Source organism: Phoxinus phoxinus, assembly GCF_949152265.1.
Source record: "Phoxinus phoxinus genome assembly, chromosome: 24".
NCBI lineage: Eukaryota > Metazoa > Chordata > Actinopteri > Cypriniformes > Leuciscidae > Phoxinus > Phoxinus phoxinus.
Window position 1 is genome coordinate 17,415,525 of NC_136899.1, and position 21,875 is coordinate 17,437,399.

Genomic DNA, 21,875 nt, shown 5'->3' on the forward strand with positions numbered 1-21,875 from the left:
CAGATCTGGAGCGCTTCGGCAGGAAGTGCTTCATAGCCTGGGTCGCCTTCTGCACCTCCGCATACCTGTCGGTGAAGTCCTTCACCGAAGTCCCGAAGAGGCCAGCAGGGGAGAGCGGGGCGTCGAGGAACGCGGTCCGTTCTGCTTCTGGCATGTCTGAGAGCGTTAACCAGAGGTGCCTCTCAGACACGGTGATCGCCGCCATGCTGCGTCCAAAGGCTTGGGCCGCAGACTTCGAAGCGCGAAGAGCCAGGTCTGTAGCGCTTCTCAGATCCGCCACGCAGATCGCATCGGGTCCGTTCTCGTCCAGCTTGCGGAGGAGATCGGCCTGGAATATCTGCAGCGTCGCCATGGAGTGCAGCGCTGACGCGGCCTGTCCGTTGGCGGCATAAGCGCGACGGAGCAGGGATGACGTCGTGCGGCAAGCCTTTGAAGGCAGCGCCATCTTAGCCCGCCGTCCAGCGGAGGGTGGGCATAAGTGGGCCGCGATAGGCACTTCGACTGGCGGGAGGGAAAGGTAGCCTCTGTTTTTAGCGTCGTCGACCTCGGAGAACGCTAGGGAAACAGATGACCTCGTCCTCGTAGAAAACGGGGAAGTCCAAGCTCTCGCGACCTCCTCGTGAAGCTCAGGAAGGAAGAGGGCGGGCTTTGAGACAGGTGTCGACTTCTCCCCGGGCAGAAAATAGCCATCCAGTCGGTTTTTAGCGGGCTGCTCGGGCGAAACCCACTCAAGGCCAAGGCTCGCCGTGGCTTGAGTGAGAACGCGCATGAGCTCCGCCTCGATGCTCGCTCTTTTTCCTTTCGGCGTGGGGGCAGGGGGCGCGAGGTCCGCAGAGCTCGCCCAATCCTCGCTGCCGGAAGCCAAAACCGAGCACGAGTCCTCGTCCCTCAGCAGGTCGTCGATAGCGATGTCATCGATGTCGTCGACGGAAGCGGCGGCAATCTGCGGTCGCTGTCCGTCGGGTATCGACGCTGAGGAAGCCGGAGACACAGTTCGCGGGCGCGCCGGCGAACTTTGACGGCTTGACGGAGGTTCGGGGTTCCGCTGTGCACGGCGCTTTTTACGGCGCGGCACAACAGCGGAGAACACGGGCTCCTGGAACGACGCCAGGCGAGTCCGCAGAGTCGCCAGAGGCAGTAGTTCGCAGTGATGGCAGCCGCCATCCGCGAGGGCGATAGCCGCGTGTTCCTCGCCCAGGCAGGAAGCGCAAATCACGTGGCGGTCCCCGTCGCTGAGCGTGGTTCGTTTGCACGAACCGCAGAGAGGCATCTCGAAGAAGACGCCGCTCTAGATACAAAAGAGAGAAAAAGTGTGAGTCGCGCCAGCGACCTCACACACACTCAAGTACAGTGAAAGGATATTACCGCCGGAACGCGCAGCTGGAAGGCGACGAAGGCGGCGGTGCCAGCAGCTTGTCGTGACTTCTCCCGCTGATGTGCTCTCTCAACGCTATCTCACGACCAATTCGTACGAATTTGTACGAGTGATTAAAAGGTGGCTAATTCGTACGAATTTGTACGACCTCACTCGTACGAATTTGTACGATTTGTCTAAACCCACGTGACGGTTGGGTTTAGGGGCGGGGTCAGGAGTAGGTCATTCGTATGAATTCATACGATTTTGGCAAATCGTAAAATATGTACGATTTAGCAAAAAACGTACAAATTCGTACGAGTGAGGTCGTATGAATTGGTACGAATTAGCCACCTCGTAAAATTCGTACGAATTGCCGTGAGATCGGGTTGGCTCTCTCGACGGCGCCGCTTCTCTGCTCGGATCAGCGATGAGGTGCTCTTCGCTGAAGGATTAAAAATCAGAGTTCATAAGCCTGTGAGCGAAATATATAGCCCTAAGCCACGCCCGTTTCGGCGGGACGTGACGCAGGAGGGCGCGAAGTGCCCTCATTGGGTGTGACGTCACTCATGGGCTCGCTCCATTGGCTTAAGCATTTGCCGCACAGCAGCCAATAGGCGCGCGAGCCGTCTCGCCTAGGTCTGTATGCTGTGGCAATGCGTTTTACATTGATACAAAATTAAGGATAATTTTTTGCTTCAGTATTCTCGTGGAAAAGGATTTTCCCCAATGCGTTGCTACGACAACGCAGTACGAGAGTATCTCTCGTAAGAGAACCAACTTATCTAATCGTGGTCATGGTAACCAAGACCTTCTTGCACTCACTGGGGGTTGAGATCATAGATCCCAGAGTGAGTTTTAAAGATTGTTTGGTACATATACCAAATAATTGTGTCTGATTTGTCTCAGTCGTTACAATGCTTATGTTTTTTAAAATGCATTTTTAATTTTTTGATTCATGCTTATTTTGTTATCCATGACCATGTTGTTTGCTATTCTGATAATTTTGCACTATTTTGTTTCAGTTTGTACAAAATATTTGTGACAATATGTGATCTGTGACCACAATACTTTTGATGGGAAATTAATCCCATATGCCTGCTTAAACTGGTATAATAAAATGCACACAGAGAGCGTTCAGGGAATGACATAAGGCATGCCAGATCTAAAAAGTATCTTGTGTGGTCCTCAAGGGATTGTTGCTCCTGCTCTAGGCAGAGAAAAGTCAATTTTTAAAACACCAAAAAAAAAAAAACATATCCAATATCCACGTAAAAAAAGTGGCCTTCTAATAATTTATCAAAATGAAGCTGTGTTAATGCATTTTTATTGGTTTGAATCTGTCTTTACAGTTTGCAGTGGCAGCATGCGGAAATATTACAGTCTTGCTAAATGGATCAATACATCATGCTTTCAACAAAAAAAGGTGTGTATGTTTATTTTTCTAGCTATAATGTGCAATGTGACAAGTATGCTTATGCCCCTTTAAACTTTAAAATAATTTGATTTCTGCAGTTTAAGATGTTCTTAGTAAGAATTGAGCTTCTTTATATAATCATAATGGCCATAAACTGAATTGCTTAATTGTGAACAACATAAACCAGAAAAAAACTGTTTTAGTTACCTAATAAGAATTCTAATGGGCTGATTCTATGCAATAGATATATTTTCTGAGATCACAGCAAAGCTTTTGCGCAACCTTTTGGAGACAAGGATCACAGATATATAGCTTTATATAATATTTTCATCTTGTCTGATCCCAGGCTATGCCTTTACTCTATCTACAATGGAAGTTTCAGAATACTTTTAAGAATAAATTTATTTTATTGGCATCTATGGTTCAATAAACATACATGGAAGCGTTCCATTGCACAAAAGAGTTCTGATTTTCACACTAAGAAAAACACATTTCATTTCATAACTGTTAAGTGAAAGGTTCTGTGGGAACCTCAAAATGGCTCTTCAATGTCATCCCTTATGCTACACTAATGAGTAATGTAAACTCATTAGTAATATACATATTAGTGTGATTTTAGTAATACTACTAAAGTTAATAAAAAATAATTTATTTACCATTTTAAAGTAAAGGTATTACATGATGATTTAAACTGTTTTACAGCTTAAATAATGTGTTTGTTTATTTTAAACAGATAAATTAATATAAGTGCTTTTATACAAGAGGCCTAATCATAACCTTGATTTTTGCTTTGATGAAAAAACGTTCTAAAGTGTACATATACCCAGTGTTTCATGAAAGTCTGTAATGTAATATGAGATAGAGAGAGAGAGAAATCAGGAACTTCACAACCTCACTTCAGCCATTGACTGGCATAGTGGTTCCCAATCCTGGTCCTGTAGTACAAGCAACACTGCATATTTTTAATGCCTCTCTTACTGTATCTACATATTTGAGGGCTGTCTTAATTGCCCCCTAAACCCTTAAATAGGGCACTATTTAAGGGTACAATCATTTTTGGTGTCCTAAACCATAGTGGACATTATCGAGTGCACTCATTCTATCCTGTAATGCGATTTCAAACAAAGATGATGTCTTGGAGTCTTTACTAGCTAATGTGTTGAATCAGGAGTGTTTGGGAGACATCTAAAATGTGCTATGCTGGGGCACTCCAGTGTACAGTAGGGTTGCACCACCCATTTCACACTGTCCATACTAGAGGCTTAGTAACAACTAGCTAAATTGTTACTAACTCAGTACTTTATTCCGTGCTATTTGTTCTTGAGGCAGAACATAGCTAGTAAATATAATATGAGCTAGTATCATAATATGATGTTTACCCTCAATGATCCAATATCAGTCCTGCAATACATGAACAGAAGCTTTGTTGAAATGTTGTGATTTTCAGTTGAACCATCAATCTAATTTTTTCCTTACATAACTAACGGTAAATATAAGTTGAAATAAACATGATAATATTTAATCGTAATCATAATAGGTATTTTATATGGCAGAGCCTATTTGCACTATGTGAAAATAGCATATTTTTATAGTGATAGATGCTATTTACACTAGTGCAAATAGTGATATATTCTATTTACACTTGGTGAAAATAGCAATAGCTTCTATTTACACTAAGTAAAACTAGAAGTATTTGCTCAATGATATGCTATTTACACTAAGTGAAAATAGATATAGATTATATTTACACTATTTAAAAATAACAGTATTTTCTTTGCAATAAATGAAAATAGTTAAATATGATTTGCACCTCAGTATTTTAGTACATTATAAAACAGTATGCAATAATAACATATTGAGTGTAAATGAATGTATTTATTAAATAAATGGCACCTTATTGGGACAATAAAGCCCTCCCCACACCTACCCACCCTACCCACCCAATAAACACTTTATTATTAAATAACCGTTAGGCACTGTAATTCCTTTGCACACATTTTCTTCATATTTATGGAAAATAAAAGCTGTTCCAATCTGATTTGAGATGGGAAAAGGGAAAAGAACGAGTTCGGTAAAAGGTAGATTCGAACTCGATCGCATTGAAAGTATCTGTTACACGCCTTATTCCCTTGGCCTAAAATCCATATTGCGCTATATACATTGCAGCCTCTTGCGATAACGATATATATCACGATACATAAATTATAATAGAACCATTTCAGATCAGATTACATATACCCTAAGGAAAGCCAAACTTTTTTTTTTTATGTAGTTTTGAGAACATTTATTGTGCAAAACTGTAATTATACAACATAATGTTGCAGATAAATACAATTCAAGTACACTAGCTGCAGAGACTTTAACAAAGAATAAGCTTTAAGTATTGGGTTTCTTTCCTTTATTGCAAACCATTCTGAAAGGCACTTCACTTAGTTTAGGGGTCTCCAACCTTTTTTCATTTGAGAGCTACTTTTTAAAAATGATAGCGTCCAAGAGCTACTCATGTAATACAATACTTAAATCTCTTACATAATGTCTCATAACTCTCATATTAACAACTATCCAAACTGTTTTAGACCTAAAAGAGTTTTTGTAGGCCTATATATGTCACCCTTAAAAATCAGAGAAAACAACAGAATCAGAGATTATTTTTTATAGAAAATTCAAAATTGTACTTTCCATATTATACTGTAAAAACACATAATTATAGTTGATTTTATAGTGCATCATAACTAGAGATGAAATGGCATGAAAATTTCACGGTTATCACAGAAACCTGTTCAAAAAGTACCAATACTACACAATAAAATCAATTCACCAAGTTTTATGTAAAAAAAACAAAACAGCAAATAACAAATAAAATTAGCATCAATATGCACTTTTTGTTTACATAAACATTAAAATAATAACATTAAAAATGATGGCCAGATTTTTAATTATTTAAGTCTTGCAATGTTATCTACAAGTTTAAATAAAGTTTTGACAAAAAAGGTTTTATAAAAAGAAAAACCTCACATACTTCAGCCTTTAAATCATTTTTATAAAAATAATGAGTCTAAAAATATAAATTACTGACATGTAAAATGCACATTAGCTTCTCGTTTATAATTAATAGTAAAATCATAGACAGTTTGAGAAAAATTCGGCCCGATGCACTGCGCTCTCCACAACGACGAAGTTTTAGTAGCTAATGGATTTCCACCACCGAGAAGCGCTTGCTGTAGCTCTGCTACAAGATTTATTTACGGAGAAGAGAAAAACACCCATAGTGTTTGGGTGCACCCCCATCCTTCATGTTGACTGAGCTTTCAATGTTGTTACGGAAAGGGTGAAGCTGATTGGTTGGTTCTTGTCACATGACCTGCGGTGCGCTTGCGGAATTCTGAAATATTTTTTTTCCTGAAAAAATGTAAATACAATAGCTTGCCACGTGCCTACATTTGAAATAACGAACTTGAGGGTGCAAAAGACGCGATATGTGAACGGCCCATTGGCGAGCTACCTCCAACAAGGCTACGAGCTACTGGTTGCGAGCAACGTGTTGGAAACCCCTGCTCTACAGAGTATAGTTTGCTGCTGCTCGTCGGACGCCTTTCGAACCAAGTCCAAATAATGGATGTTGCACCGTCCCATTATCGCGATAGTGCAATAGAATTATAATCTCTATCGTAGGCTAATTTTGTATCGTTTATATTGCATATCGTTTGTATCGCCCATTACTACTTCCAAGTGTGTTAATGATCAGTTAACTTGAAGTGTGCTATTTTGAAACAACTAATTCTGTACTAAATTGTAGTAAAGCATAACTTTAAGTGTATTTAGTGTACTTTTGTGTACTAAATTTGAACAACTTTAAGTATACTTAGTATTCTTTAAGTATATGCCTGTGTAGGGACTAACTACATGATTATAGTGATATTAAAGTGTACTTTATTTGTGTTACAAGTACATTACAAATTCATTATGAGTGTCTTTGAAATATACAAGCAATATACACAGTAAAATGTATTATTTTGAAACAACTTCAACTATATTAAGTGTATTTCAAGATATGCTTAAGGTCAATTTTAAGCTATTTGCACTATATTTTAATATTAAATTGTGCTAAAATGGAACCACTTCAAATACATTTAAGTGTATTTCCTTACAGTTCATTATAAATATACTTTCATGTCTTAAAGTACAGTTATAATATATTTGAAGCTTAATTTTAATGTACTTCAAGAACATTTAAATAGCATTAAAAATGTATTAGCATTACACTAATAGTTTATTATAAAGCTGTTTTATTCAGTATTTCAAATGGTATATTAAAAGTGTTAAACTGATTAAATATAAATGTTAAGACATACCAAGACTTCCAAATCAAGAAAACTTTAATATAGTATATATTTTTGTGTACATAAAAAAATAAATACATAAGAGTACATTACAAAAGTACAGCAGCATATATAATCTCTTGAACAAAATACATAACAAAGATCAGTGAAATTATATAGCAGAGCTATATTTATAATTTTGTTGAACATTTCAGTTATCCCTGTATTACTGAAAAGTACACTATGAATATTACATCACTAAATAAATAAGCACAATCAATTTTCTGAAAATAAAATAAAACTAAGTTACAGAAAAACAATGTGCAGAAGTGAATAATGCATTATTTAAAAACTTAGGCCTACAAATGGCTGAACCAAACAGAAGAGTTTGAATGTCGCATCTTCATCTTCAAGTGGACGATCACTTCTTTGAGTGCGACTCATTTTCTGAGAGCTTGTGGTTCAGACACTGTAGTATTTGAAAACTGCTTTATCAAAGGATTGTGAAAGGGAAGAAGTCAGACTACCCTGCAATCATCCGGGACTCCTCCAGAGTTATCCCGCATTCCTCTTGACTATGCAGACCTGCTAGAAGTGTTCAGCAAGAAGGCGGCCTCATCCTTGCCCCCTTACAGACCTTATGATTGTGCAATCGACTTGTTGCCTGGAATGTGCCCTCCAAGGGGGAGACTATTTTCCATTTCACCACCAGAGAGGAAGGCCATGGAGGACTATATTCACGAGGCCCTGAAATCTGGCTTTATTCGTCCCTCGACTTCACCAGCAGGAGCTGGATTCTTCTTTGTTGCTAAGAAGGATGGGGGGCTCCGACCCTATATTGATTACTGGGGTCTCAATAAGATCACTATAAATAATCGGTATCCTCTTCCATTAATGTCTACTGCATTCGAGTTGCTTCAGGGGTCTACTGTATTCACTAAACTGGACCTTCAAAATGCTTATCATCTGGTCCACATCCGCGCTGGTGATGAATGGAAGACCGCTTTTAATACACCAATGGGCCACTATGAGTATAAAGTCATGCCTTTCGGTTTGGTAAATGCCCCTTCTGTATTTCAAGCTTTGATTAATGATGTGTTAAAAAACATTCTGAACAGATTTGTATTTGTATATTTGGATGATATTCTTATCTTTTCCAAGGAGCTCCAGGAACACGTGTAGCATGTTTGCCTAGTCCTCCAGCAACTCCTGAGAAACCATCTGTTCATCAAACTTGAGAAGAGTGAGTTCCATGTTCAAGAGGTCTCCTTTTTGGGCTTCATTGTATCTAAAGGTCATATCCAGATAGACACTGCCAAAACAAAAGCGGTTAAAGATTGGCCTCAACCCACTTCCATTAAGCAGGTACAACGTTTTCTCGGCTTTTCTAATTTTTATCGAAAGTTCATACGAAATGTCAGTCCCATTGCTGCTCCACTTACGACTCTTACTAGGAAGAATATTAAGGGCTTCCAGTGGACAGACGGGGCTGAGAAGGCTTTCTGCAAACTAAAAGACAGATTTACTTCAGCGCCCATTCTCACTATCCCCGATCCTGAGCTGCCCTTCATAGTCAGGGTGGATGCTCTCTCCAGGCAATTTGATCCAACATGGTTTCAACCCCAATGACGATCATCCCCCCAGTGGGGTCATTCCTCATCAATCACATGCCACCCAGGAGTCAGTAGGACTCTTGAGTTCATTTCCAGATGCTTCTGGTGGCCAACGATTGCTGGTGATGTCAAATCCTTTGTTGCTGCCTGCCCCATTTGTGCCCAGCATAAGGATTCCAGGTCTCGTCCACAAGGTCACCTGCTACCCCTCCCGGTCCCTGCTCGGCCTTGTTCACATATTTCTATGGACTTTGTAACGAACGGGTCTACCACTCTCCCAAGGTAACAAAGTGATTTTGGTAGTTGTGGATAGATTTTCAAAAGCTTGCCACCTTATTCCATTGCCAAAACTTCCTTCAGCTCCACAGACTGCTGAGATTGTATTGCAGCATATTTTTAGGTTGCATGGCTTTCCCCAAGATGTGGTTTCAGACCGTGGTCCTCAGTTTGTATACAGGTTCTGGAAGGCCTTCTGCCAGCTGATTGGGGCTTCAGCAAGTCTGGTTTAAAGGGAGTTGTTTGAATTACCCTGTGACACATTCATTTAAAGTGTTGCCTAAAACTGTTGCTAATGTTTTGCTTTTTTCTCTGAAGTAAAGAGCCAAAGATAAAACTCAGACTTTTGAGATCTCATTGTTTTCAAATTCCTCTGCACTTGGGTTCAACCTCCTCCAGTGGTGGCGTGGTCAGCATCAAGGACACACACACACACATCGGAGACCCGAGTTCGATCCCCAGCTAGATCATAACAATCTTCATCTCTTCAAGTCTGCTTTAACTTGAAAAGCTTGTCTCTGATTGGTCAAATTGAGCAATCAGTTTTCAGTTCAGTTGTAGCTGAACTGAAAAAGACGTGCTGTTACACTATGTCAAAAATACAACTGGCACAGACAAGTAACGTTAATGTAATACAAATCTTACCTAGAATCACAATATAATGAGGTACCAAATGTCAAAAACTTGAAGAAGCTGGGTAAAATTAAGTAGTTCCAAACCATTTAAGACTTTCGTTCATCTTCGAAAGAAAAAGTAACATATTATAATTAAACCTGAGAGATTTATATCCCTCCGATATACGATTCACCAGATCTGTTCACGTTTCAAAAAGTTAATCGCAAAAAACATCACCTAATTAATATGAATCGCGTGGTTTCCTCCTAGTCCTCTAAAGAGACACGATCGCTCTATATATTTTTAACAGTTTAAATTTAGGTCCTGCTTACACAAGAATGCTAGCGGGTGAAAACGTACAAATATTTTGGGACCCTCTAGGCGCCACGGTCGAGTTTACTCGACAAGATGCGGCACTGAATAAAACGGACAATTTAGTTAAATAGGGTGTCAAATTTTGTTCGACCTCCCCTCCACTAGATGGCAGACATGTCATTCTTCATCCCCGACTCAAAAAAACGTCATGCTTCTATACAAAATCTTCGAGCTAGAGCGCATAGAATCAGTGCGAACAAAAGTGGAGCTAGTGTGCGAGTGAGCCATTTTATCAGAGCAATATTGTCAACGTCAGCGAGTATATGCATTCGATTATCATTATTATTATCTAATGGCATCAATAAAGCTTACCCGCAATGAAGTGTTGGGTCTTCTATTCGCAGACCCTGATTCTGAAGGGGAATATCTGCTTTCAGAAGATGACGGTGATTCTGAAAGTGAAAGTATAGCCCTACACCAAGCACAAACGGTGAATCCTTTGCCCAATATAGATGGTCCTTTGCCCAATGTCAGTGGTGGGAACAATGTTTCCCGGGGTCGGAGTGTTCATCACGAAGTTAGCAGGCGTGTTATTGTTGTGGGGAACGAAACGGGAGATTTTTACTGCGCTAGCCATGTAGCTTTGTCTTCTGACCATGTGCCTCTCCGCAATTGCGGCGACAGTATTGTGGTGGAGACTTTGTCTAATGCCACTGGGTATGTTAGACGAGGTCGAAGTATTCATAGGACAGTTAGGGGGCAACGTGGAGGCAGGGTGGGGAGTCGCAATGACAATGACAGTAGTCCGAGCTGTGCACACTCGGCGCACGTACAAGGCAGATCTGGCCACGCTGCTCGTAGCAGGAGCAGAGGCGGTGTGACACGAGTGAGCTTTTGAACTAAACAGGCCTTGTCTACTTGTGTTTGTGTTTCATATGAATAATATATATGTGCCCCATACATGGAATCAGAGCTGAGTGCCTACTGTATGTAGTAAATGGAAAATCTCTACAGCAAAAGATGCCCTCTTGTGCGCATGCGCCAGCGTGCATGCAGCCTGTCGCAGTTGCCCAGTTGTTCGTTGCCTTATTTATTAACTTTTAAACTTTATTTTAAATGTACATGTACGATTTGCGGTCTACAAGTAATTTCAACTTGACTTTCTCTCATCATGCAATGTGAGAGAGTTTTGGAAAACCATGGAATTGTTGTACAGCAACTTAATGGCCGCTTTGTTTACAATCGGATACAGCTGATCACGCTGAAGTCAACCGCGGCGCCTATGCCCACAGACATCCCCAGAGAGATCTGGAAGAAGACGCACAGAGGTTGCAGAGGAGGAACGAAAAGGCGAGGGAAGAGAGAGGGATCCAGACAACAGAGACTGAGGAGAATGAGATTTAAACCGTGTCTCCCCTCTCTCATCATGGGCAATGTGAGATCACTGGCGAATGAGATGAACGAGCTAACAGCGTTAGCCCGGAGTCAGAGGGAGTTTCGGGAGTGTAGTTTAATGTGCTTCACGGAGACTTGGCTGCACTCGGATATTCCTGATCACAACGTCTCCATCGACGGCTTTCAGATTGTTCGAGCAGACAGGGACCTCACCGAGAGCGGTAAGTGCAAAGGTGGGGGTCTGGCCGTTCTTGTTAACAACAGATGGTGTAATCCCGGTCATATTACGGTTAAACAGCGTATATGTAGCCCGGACACTGAACTACTTTCTGTGGGACTTCGGCCATACTATTTGCCACGAGAAATTTCACATGCCATCGCGTTGTTGTTTACATTCCGCCATCTGCAAACCCGACGTCGGCGTGTAACATTATCTACTCCGCCATAGCTGAACTCCAGACTCAACACCCGAGTGCCCTTATAGTGATCTCGGGTGATTTCAACCATGTCAATATGAACACCACACTAACAAATTTTACCCAGTATGTAAGATGCCATACTAGAGAAGAGAGAACTTTGGACTTGCTGTATGCTAATGTTAACCCCCTGAGGTCGGCAAACGCGCGGGCGCGTTTTGCTCGTTTTTTTTTTACATAGCAGCAAAATAGACCTAAAATACTCAGTCAGTTTTGGTCATACAGCCTTAAGAAATATGAAAAAATAATCTGTTAAATGTCTACTTTTTTATGTGTCCACTTACAATCGAAATAAAACATTGTGCTTTTGTAAAATAAAGAAAGTAAACAGGGAGTGCTTTCTGCCTCTCCGTCTCCGTGAACTTTTTTTCTGAAGCACTTCTCTAAACTCAAATAAAACTCAGCGAATACTATTCACTCAGACATGAGATATATATCTCTATAATCATTTAAGTGTGTAGTTTTAAATTATCTAATTCAAAACTAAAAGAAATATTCTCTGTTTATGTAATCTATATATAAAGAGCGAGAGATCAGCCGTCCTCATTATCTTTCTGCCAGCTCATTACTCCGCTAATGTGACACGCCCATCGACAGCGCGCGCTATTCAAACACAGATTATCTAAAGCAACACACGCAAACCAGTCAACGCCCACAACAGCTGGACAACACACTCGCTGTGAGGAATAATAATATCGTGATAATCCTGGAAATGTTACCTCAAACGTGCTGGAGTAGCCGAACAACGGATCCAGCTGCAGATCATCAGTAAGTGCTTTGTTCTAATCGCGATATGAACTGGTGTCTGTAAACCGCAAAAGACTGTTTATATTTGAATCGCGTTTCTGTGTTTGAATGAATGCACGGCGCATGCTGTTGTTTACTACAGCTCGCGCGAGTTTCGCTTTTAGCAAACTATCTATATTGCCTACTGAGATGAGTAAAAATCGACTGAATACGTTTAAATAAAATGTATTTGTATAAGCAACATATTAAACTGCAAATTAACATTTATGCCCTAATATATAGTAGGCTATAAAAGACCATGGGCCCTATTTTAACGATCTGAAACGCAAGTGTCAAAGTGCAAAGCGCAAGTAACTTTGTGGGCGGATCCCGGCGCTGTTGCTATTTTCCCGGCGGATAAATGACTCTTGCGCCCGACGCAAATCTAAAAGGGGTTGGTCTGAAGTAGCTTCATTATTCATAGGTGTGGTTTGGGCGTAACGTGAAATAAACCAATCAGAGCGTCCTCTCACATTCCCTTTAAGAGCCGGCGCGCTTGTTCCATGGCGGATTGCTATTATAACGGCGGATTTGCCGGCGCACGCAGGAGCGGTTCACAGCCGAGGAAACCGACGTTCTCGTCAGGGCTGTAAAACACAGAGAAGTGACATTGGGGATGATGGGAGAAACCCACCCAAATTAGGTTAAACAGGCGTATAATTTGGGTAAATTTGTAGCCTAATCTAGATTTTTTTATTTTTTTTATCTAGATAGATCTTTTTCACATCTTCACGGACACAACAATGATTTCCCTCGTGTGTTAATATTTTTCCTTGTAATAATGTATGATTTGCAAAAATGAAAATTGCTGCATCTGTTTATATTAGAGAATCAAAGTGGATGCGGGTTAACATTATGGCCAAGCACGCGCCCTTAAAATACCACATCACTAACGCGCAACGCGCCACTGTCTTTAGACTGTTTTTTTCCTGGTCAGAGGCGGAATTGCTTTCTAAAACTGGAAAATAGCACCATTGAAGTTTTGCGCCGGAACACGCCTTCTCTTTGCGCTGAACCGCCCCCGCGAGCGCAAGTTCATTCCCTAATTTACCGACGTGCGTCTGTGGAGGGAAAAGTCCGCTGTGCGCGGGTGCAAAATAGGAATGATACATGCGTCGGTGTTCAAAGTCAATTGCGCTGGGTGCAAGATAGGGCCCCATATGTTACAGACGAAATATGAAAGACAACATTTCGTTTTGGATAGATTATTTATAAAGCTTATACTGCCACATCAAAACCTAATTTACAAGGTACAAACAAAATCTTAAAAGGTCAATATAAGCCTTCTCTATAAATTATTTTTGTGTTTTATTAGTGACAAATTTGGGGAGAGGATAGCCTACATAATCCAAAACTTTCTGAAAATACGAATGAGAATTAACTGCACAATTAGAAATGTTTACCTTGGATATTATACAATTTGCAAGCATACAGTTTGTGGAAAAATACACTTTTTTCAAGATGTTTCCAACTCTGAACCAATTATGTAGTAATATATATATATACTGGTATATATATGTATGTATGTATATATGTGTGTGTGTTGTCTTTGCATTTTTTCTTGTAGCCACAGTGACACCTATGAATTGCTCATTAGTATGCAGCATTAGCAGCTCTTTGTCTTCTCCAGGTGGGAATGAGGACATTATTCATGACCTTGTTGGATCATTCACGCCCACCTGCATATTGCCTTTCCAAACAAAAAGTGTCTTACAAAATTTAAATCAATCTATTGTTTAATGTGAACGATTAGCCCGGATGATTTTCAGATCATTTTGAAGTAAATACTCTAGCCGACAAGATCCATTAGTCAAAAGTATTGTGGGAATATGTGAAGTTGGTCGTTTGTGGTCTTATATCAGAACATTTAAGTTTGAGTTTTTTGAATAACCACGCATAAATAATATTCTCTCAAAAATGCAAACATGTACATACATGTTGCTCACATATTATGATAGCCATGTTTGTGCTAAATAGAGTGTAATTACACCTTTGCCATTAATATGTTTATAAGCAACTGAAAAAAATACAAATATCAGGGCATATCAAAACATCTCAAGGACCCCAAAAACACCTTAGACTCCAGAGGGTTAAGGAGGCATACAGCTTCCCCCCCCCCCCCCCCCCCCCAATGAACTGTTTTTCAACAGATTTGATAACGTGTCTCCTCTTCATCCACCTATTAACTCAGCAGCAGTCACACCTTCAATCCAACTACTCTCCCATCCTCCTCCTTCACCTCATTTTCTTCCCCCATCCCCCGGGGAGATTCTTACACCCCCATCCTCCGGCCCTCAGATTAATAGCTCTCTTCAACATGATGACTCCAACTCTCCCTCTTCTCCACCTCTGATTTCTGTGTCTAACTTTGGACCAGGTGAGAAGACAATTCACCTTTGGCTAAGCCCCGCCCCCCCTTAGTTACTGTTGCTACCTCCGACAACTTCATCTGGGCTCTGGTTTGGTATCAACATGGCTTATGCTGTGACAGCTCTTCCTGCTGAAATTTTATCAAACTTTTATAAAGCAGCAAATAAAGTGTCCGATAGAAGTAGGCAAAAGGGGCTGCAGTGTGCGTTCGAAGGCTATATTCAAGACATAACGGTGAAACGCAAGCAACAACAAGGCATCCAAATAGAGGCAAAAGCATAACGGTCACAGTCAAAAAATTAACCACCGCATATCCTAATGGAGGCGGAGGCTGGGACTAACAATATCAGGAGCAACACTGTTCATGCAAAGCTGGGTAGGTCTCTATTCACTTCTATAATCGTTATTATTTACAAAGAAAACGGACTACGCGAGCATAAAGTTGTATTTATTAGCAGCGTGTGCTAGTGTATCAACAATTAGGGTAGAGAACCGAAATCATAACCTAAACAGCATAAAACTGTCTAACTAGTATAACTTCACAGTAAGGTTAAAAACAAAAATAGAGCACACACAAGTGTGCTTGTTGATCCTTGAGGGGTTTCGCTGACTGTGAGGACGTCCACACAGTTTAATCCAAAGACGACACTTGTCAGTATTTTACTTCGGTTTTGGGAAGGGAAAAAAACGGACACCCCCCTCCAACCTCTCTGGGAAACGGGTATCTGTGTTACAAATGCCCCAGGCACAACGTTTAACCATATTTTTGATAAAACTATGACGGTAATAGCCTACCGAGACCAAAAATATGAGACGCCTGTGTCAAAGTCAATGGAGCACTGTGAAATGGTGTCGGACCTCTGTGGGAGCTCGTTCTTGGCTGCGCTGTGATTGGTCAATCTACATTCTAGGGCGTGGCTTAGCCAAAGGCGAATTGAGGAGATTACACTCTAATAAGGCTGCTGGCCCTGATGGTGTGCGTCCTGGAGTGCTCAAAGCCTGTGCCTCCCAACTATGTGGAGTGCTTCATCGTGTCTTGAACCTGAGCCTGAGTCTCCAAAGGGTCCCTGTGCTATGGAAAACATCTTGCCTCATTCCTGTGCCAAAAACGCCTCGTCCAAGTAACTCCAAGGACTACAGACCCGTGGCACTGACCTCCCACATGATGAAGACCCTGGAGAGACTGGTCATGGACCAGCTGCGGCCCACAGTTAAATATATACTGGACCCAATCCAGTTTGCCTACCAGCTTCGACTGGGAGTAGAGGATGCCATCATCTTCCTGCTCAATCGCATCTACGCCCACCTGGACAAGCCGGATAGCACTGTGAGGGCCATGTTTTTTGACTTCTCCAGTGCTTTCAACACCATTCGGCCGGCCTTGCTGGGTGAGAAGCTGACAGCAATGCAGGTGGATGCTCCCCTCGTGTCCTGGATTGTTGACTACCCAACTGGTAGACCACAGTATGTACGCCTTCAACACTGTGTATCAGACATTATGATCAGCAATGGACTGTTCTCTCTCCCTTCCTCTTCAGAATTTACACCACCGACTTTAACTATCACACAGAATAGTATCGATATAAAAAATATATTGATATATTTTTTAAATGGGATATGGAATTAGACCATATCGCATCGATATAGTTCAAAGTTGCGCTGTGATCCTTGCTGCAAGCAAGCTGCTGCGTGCTTTTGTAGCAGTCTGCGTCTCAACAGCCCAGTGTACAACGCGACAAATACTCACATTAAATGTTTACGCAGAGGAACAGGACACTGCAGTTCTCAAAAGTTCATTATTTGCATGTGCTTTAAAGCCTTGCCGGTTAAACATGTCATTCGCTGCTGAAGCGCTGTTCTAATGTCATCTTGGATAATGTCTCCCATCCACTCTATGATCTGCTACTCAAACACAGGAGCACTTTCAGTGCAAGACTTATTCTCCCAAAATGCACCACTGAGCGCCACAGAAAGTCATTTCTGCCAGTGGCCATTAAGCTTTATAATTCTTCCCTCTGAGTGTCTGACACAGGAACCATTAGTTAGTTTTTAAATTGTTAATATTTTGGTTGCTGTGCAACATTATTCGTTTAATCTGACCTATTTTAAAAATTAATGTGTAATATTTTCTTTGTTATTTATTCCCCTTGTTCACTGGAACATTAGATTTAATGAATATGTTCATTATAACATATCCAAATAATGGAAATGCTTTTATAATATTTATTGTTGTTTATTATACATGTGGGCAATTGTGCAATTGTGACAAAGAATTTCCCCTTGGGGATTAATAAAGTATTACTGAACTGAACTGAACTGAAAAGGCCAACCGCTACATGCATTCAGTTTGTTTCTACCATTTATTACTAATGATTTACACAGTTTGTTTACTACTTACTATTTACCTGAGCATTCAATATTGTGCAATATAGTATACAGAAGGTGAGGGACATTTTGGGGGGAAGGAAGTGCTGCATTTTATCATTTAAACATGTGACTTTTCATGAAAATTCTATAATCCAAGATGGCCGCCACCATATGACATCATAAAATGCCAATTAGATGGGAAAATGTAATCCCTACATAAACTTTGGGTCATCCTAAATATTTCTCTAATTTACATTAAGTCTCTATCTTTTATCACTTTTAAGATATAGCCTTTTGAAATTAAGATGTCAAAATCGAACGTTTTAGAAAAAAAACTCAAGGGTTAAAACCGCCTAAAGGGTTAAAAACGCAAAAAAGTGAAACCAGCCTCCAGAGTGGAAATCTAAAAAACGCTCCACTGTTGCGTTCCCGTCTAAGACCGTGTGTCCACCAAGGTGTTTTTTCACGCTGCTGGCGTGTTTTTTCAATTGTTTTCAATGGGAGCGCCGCATTTTTTAAACGCCATGAGGCGCTGAGCGTCTTTTTCACGCTGAAGCGCTTAGCGTTCTGCTTTTTTACAGGTCGCAGAGAGTTCAACATTGGGTAAAACGTACTCGGTTACTAACGTAACCTCGGTTCCCTTTCGTTGTCACTTCGAGTTACGTCGAATGACGACGAATGGGGTTCGCTTAGAAGCCTATCCTCTTCGAACAGTAATAAAATGAGCCAATGGCAAGCAAATGCCATGGGTCTGCTGAATTTGCATAGCATAACTCCGCCCCACCTTGTGGGTATAAAGGAAGTGAGCTGGCAACATGCAGATATGTTTTCGCTTTCGGAGCCAAGAGCATTCTTCACTCCACAAGCCATTCTGAGATCATCTCTCTTCACTCTTCGAGACGAGCTACTCTTCAGAAGTGTTGGTGTGACGGCGAATTCCAGCGAGCTTCATATTGCCTGCCGATCTGCGCAGTGGTCTGCCAGTCGTGTGTCTCTCCCTGGGCGCTTCAACACTGCTGTTTGAGTTTTATCTCTCTAAAAGAGCTGCACGCGGCGCGCCTTTTTAAAGACGGTTCGCCCATGTGTTTCTGGGTGCGATACACAGATTAAATCAGCTGATGGGCACGGACGCTGTATGATGTGTTTGGGCAAACGCACAGACAGCGTTCGTGGATGCGTCATGTTCTCATTGCGGGGACATGACCATCGCAATGTAACGATCGAGACTCGATGACCTCCTCGAGAGAGAGTCCCCTCATCCACACCCCGATCTATTCTCTCCGCAAGAGGGAATACTTCGGCTGGTGGCCAGGGTGATCAGAGGCTGCTGTGTGGAACCAACCCGACGATCTATCCTCGGTCCACACACTACTCTTCATATTGCAACCCGTGTGGTATCCGGATGAGATCGCTGACCAGTCCCGGCCAGAGGTCGCGGGCTGGTCCAGCATTTCATTCGATGCCCCGGCAGATGAAATCTTGTCTATCGCCGCATCACAAGGTGGGCGTGAGTACGCTGGAGAAGACTCGGCTGTGCTGCCTCCTCCGGGTGTGCCAGCATTGCCCGAGTCTGAACCAGAACTCTGCCATGCTTCCCCGGGCAGTCGCGAGCATTTGGGCTTGTGTGGAACCCTCCGCCATGTCCCAAGTGCTTAAGGCTGATGATCGGTTTTTGGGGACGCACCGGCACACGTCGGCCTGCCCCCAATTCCTTTCTTCCTGGACGTGCATGAAGAGGTCATGAGATTACTCAGCGGCCTCTTTCGCCTTCTCTGCCCTCGATGAGGTCGCGGCCAGTGGGTACACTGGGGTTCCCCCTATGGAGTTCCCCCACTGGCGTGGCCACTGATCCCGCGGCCAGCTGCTCAGCCACCGGCTCAGCTGCCTCATTCCGCTTGCCGCCGAGGGCGCCCTCCTGCGACACTCCCTGCCGGCCCTAGCAGCACCCTTCACCCAGGCCGTGCCATGGAGGTAGTCGCAGGATGGCGCCCCAGCCCGTACCAGCCCCGCAGCAATGCGGTGCTCCCGTTACGGGCAGCTCAGAGATGGGTTGCAGTTCTTTCTAGGAGGTGGTTGCAGGGCCACTCCTTCCCCCGGTGGAGGGCCGGGGGAAAACCTCTTTTTCCAAAGAACTGTCTCTCCCATCTCTGAGCACACAGACTTCTCGGACGACAATGCGCGCCACCCTCGGGTCCCGCCACTCTCGCCCTCTTCTGTCACAGAGTTCTCGGATGACAGTGCGCACGCTCACGGGCCTCGCCACTCTCGTCCCCCTCTGTCACCAGACCCCTGCCAGAGCACGCCCCTGTGGAACGCTGGTCCTTCCCTGGCCTCCTCTGGCAGGACGCGGCTAATGACCGTGCCCCCACACCGGGCCGCTATGCCACCCACGTCTGGGCCGGTCATTCCGCTTCGCTGCACCCCCGGGGGGACGTCTGTCGTCCGCATGACCCCGCTGGCACAGTCCGTGGGAGCCTGGTTAGAGCTTCCCCCCTGTCCCGCGCGAACCATCAGGCTCGGCTATGCGATTCAATTCGCACGGTCTCCTCCCCGCTTCACTATGGTCAGTGGCAATGCCTCTGTCATGAGTGCGGAGGTCGCCACCCAGCTGGTGAAGGGTGCGATCGAGACTGTCCCTCCAGCCGCAATGAGGTCCGGCTTCTACAGCCCCTACTTCATTGTCCCCAGGAAATCCGGTGGGTTACGGCCAATCCTGGATCTGTGCGTCTTGAACCGTTCCCTTCACAGGCTTCCGTTCAAGAGGCTCATGGCCAAGCGCATTTTCGAATGTGTGCAGCCACAGGATTGGTTTGCAGCGATCGACCTGAAGGACGCCTACTTCATGTCTCCATTTTTTCTCGTCACAGACCGTTCTTGCGGTTTGCTTTCGAGGGGCAGGCATACCAGTACGCAGTTCTCCCATTCGGGTTGGCCCTGTCTCCTCGCGTCTTCACGAAGGTCGTCGAGGCAGCCCTTGTGCCGCTACGGCAGCACGGGGTTCGCATCCTGAATTATCTCGATGACTGGCTAATCCTAGCTCACTCTCGGACCAGGGTTGCGAACACAGGGACCTAGTGCTCCGGCACCTAGCCCGTCTGGGCCTTCGGGTCAACTAGGAGAAGAGCAAACTTTTCCCCGTGCAGATGATCTCTTTTCTCAGTAGGAAATTCGACTCGGTCGCCATGTGCGCGCAGCTTACAAGCGAGCGCGCGCAGTCACTGCCGACTTGCCTGAGACAATTTAAGGGGAAGAGTGCGGTTCCACTGAAACTTTTTCAGAGGCTCCTGGGGCATATGGCATCTGCAGCCGCGGCAACGCCGCTCGGATTGCTTCATATGAGACCGCTTCAGCACTGGCTTTGCGATCGAGTCCCGAGGTGGGCATGGCGTCAGGGCACGTTCCGAGTACCAGTTACTCCGACCTGCCATCAGACCTTCACCCCGTGGACGAATCTCAGCTTTCTCGGGCCGGAGTCCCCTTAGAACGAGTTTCCAGGCATGTTGTTGTCTCAACGGATGCCTCCTCCACGGGCTGGGGCGCCATGTGCAATGGACATGCTGCCGCGGGCTCCTGGACAGGACCCCACCGTCTATGGCTTGTCAATTGCCTCGAGTTGCTGGCAGTACGTCTCGCTCTGCACCGCTTCCGGGCGCTGCTCAAGAACCAGCACGTACTAGTCCCATCAGACAATACCGCGACAGTAGCGTACATCAACCGACAAGGTGGTCTACGCTCCCGCCGTATGTCGCAACTCGCCCGCCACCTCCTCATATGGAGTCAGAAGCATCTGAGGTCGCTTCGAGCCATTTATATTCCGGGAGACCTGAACTGTGCAGCCGACGAGCTCTCACGGCTTCAGCCTCTTCCGAGAGAATGGAGACTCCATCCCCAGGCGGTCCAGCTGATTTGGGATCAGTTCGGGGACGCAGAGGTAGACCTGTTTGCCTCCCACGACTCGTCCCACTGCGCCCAGTTTTACTCCCTGACCGAGGGCACGCTCGGCACGGACGCTCTGGCGCACAGCTGGCCCCGGGGCCTCCGCAAGTATGCGTTTCCCCAGTGAGCCTTCTTGCACAGACCCTGTGCAAGATCAGGGAGGACGAGGAGCAGATCATATTGGTTGCGCCGCACTGGCCCACCCGAACCTGGTTCTCCGAACTTGTACTCCTCGCAACAGCTCCTCCCTGGCCAATTCCTCTGAGGAAGGACCTCCTTTCTCAGGGACGGGGCTCCCTTTGGCACCCTCGTCCCGATCTCTGGAACCTCCACGTGTGGCTCCTGGACGGGACGAGGCAGGTTTGAGTACCCTACCACCAGCGGTGGTGGCTACCATCACTTCCGCTAGAGCGTCGTCCACTAGGCATGCCTACGCGTCGAAGTGGAACCTCTTCGTCTCTTGGTGTCTTCTCACTCAGAAGACCCCAGATCATGCCCGATCAGTGTTGTGCTTTCCTTCCTGCAGGATGGGTTGGAGCGAGAGCTGTCTCCCTCCACCCTGAAAGTGTATGTTGCCGCTATCGCCGCACATCACGACGCAGTCGAAGGTAAGTCCGTGGGAAAGCACGACCTGGT

At 44.2% G+C, this 21,875-nt stretch overlaps 1 protein-coding gene across 1 annotated transcript in view; it reads left to right on the forward strand.

Moving 5' to 3' along the window:
- The window catches only part of LOC306992330 (ADP-ribosyl cyclase/cyclic ADP-ribose hydrolase 1), a 226,800-nt gene that overhangs the window by 145,269 nt on the left and 59,656 nt on the right, over positions 1 to 21,875 (forward strand). Inside the window, exon 7 of the mRNA XM_079601068.1 lies at positions 2,707 to 2,780. Within this exon, the coding sequence (XP_079457194.1) occupies positions 2,707 to 2,780 (74 nt within the window). The remainder of the gene's footprint in view (positions 1 to 2,706; positions 2,781 to 21,875) is intronic.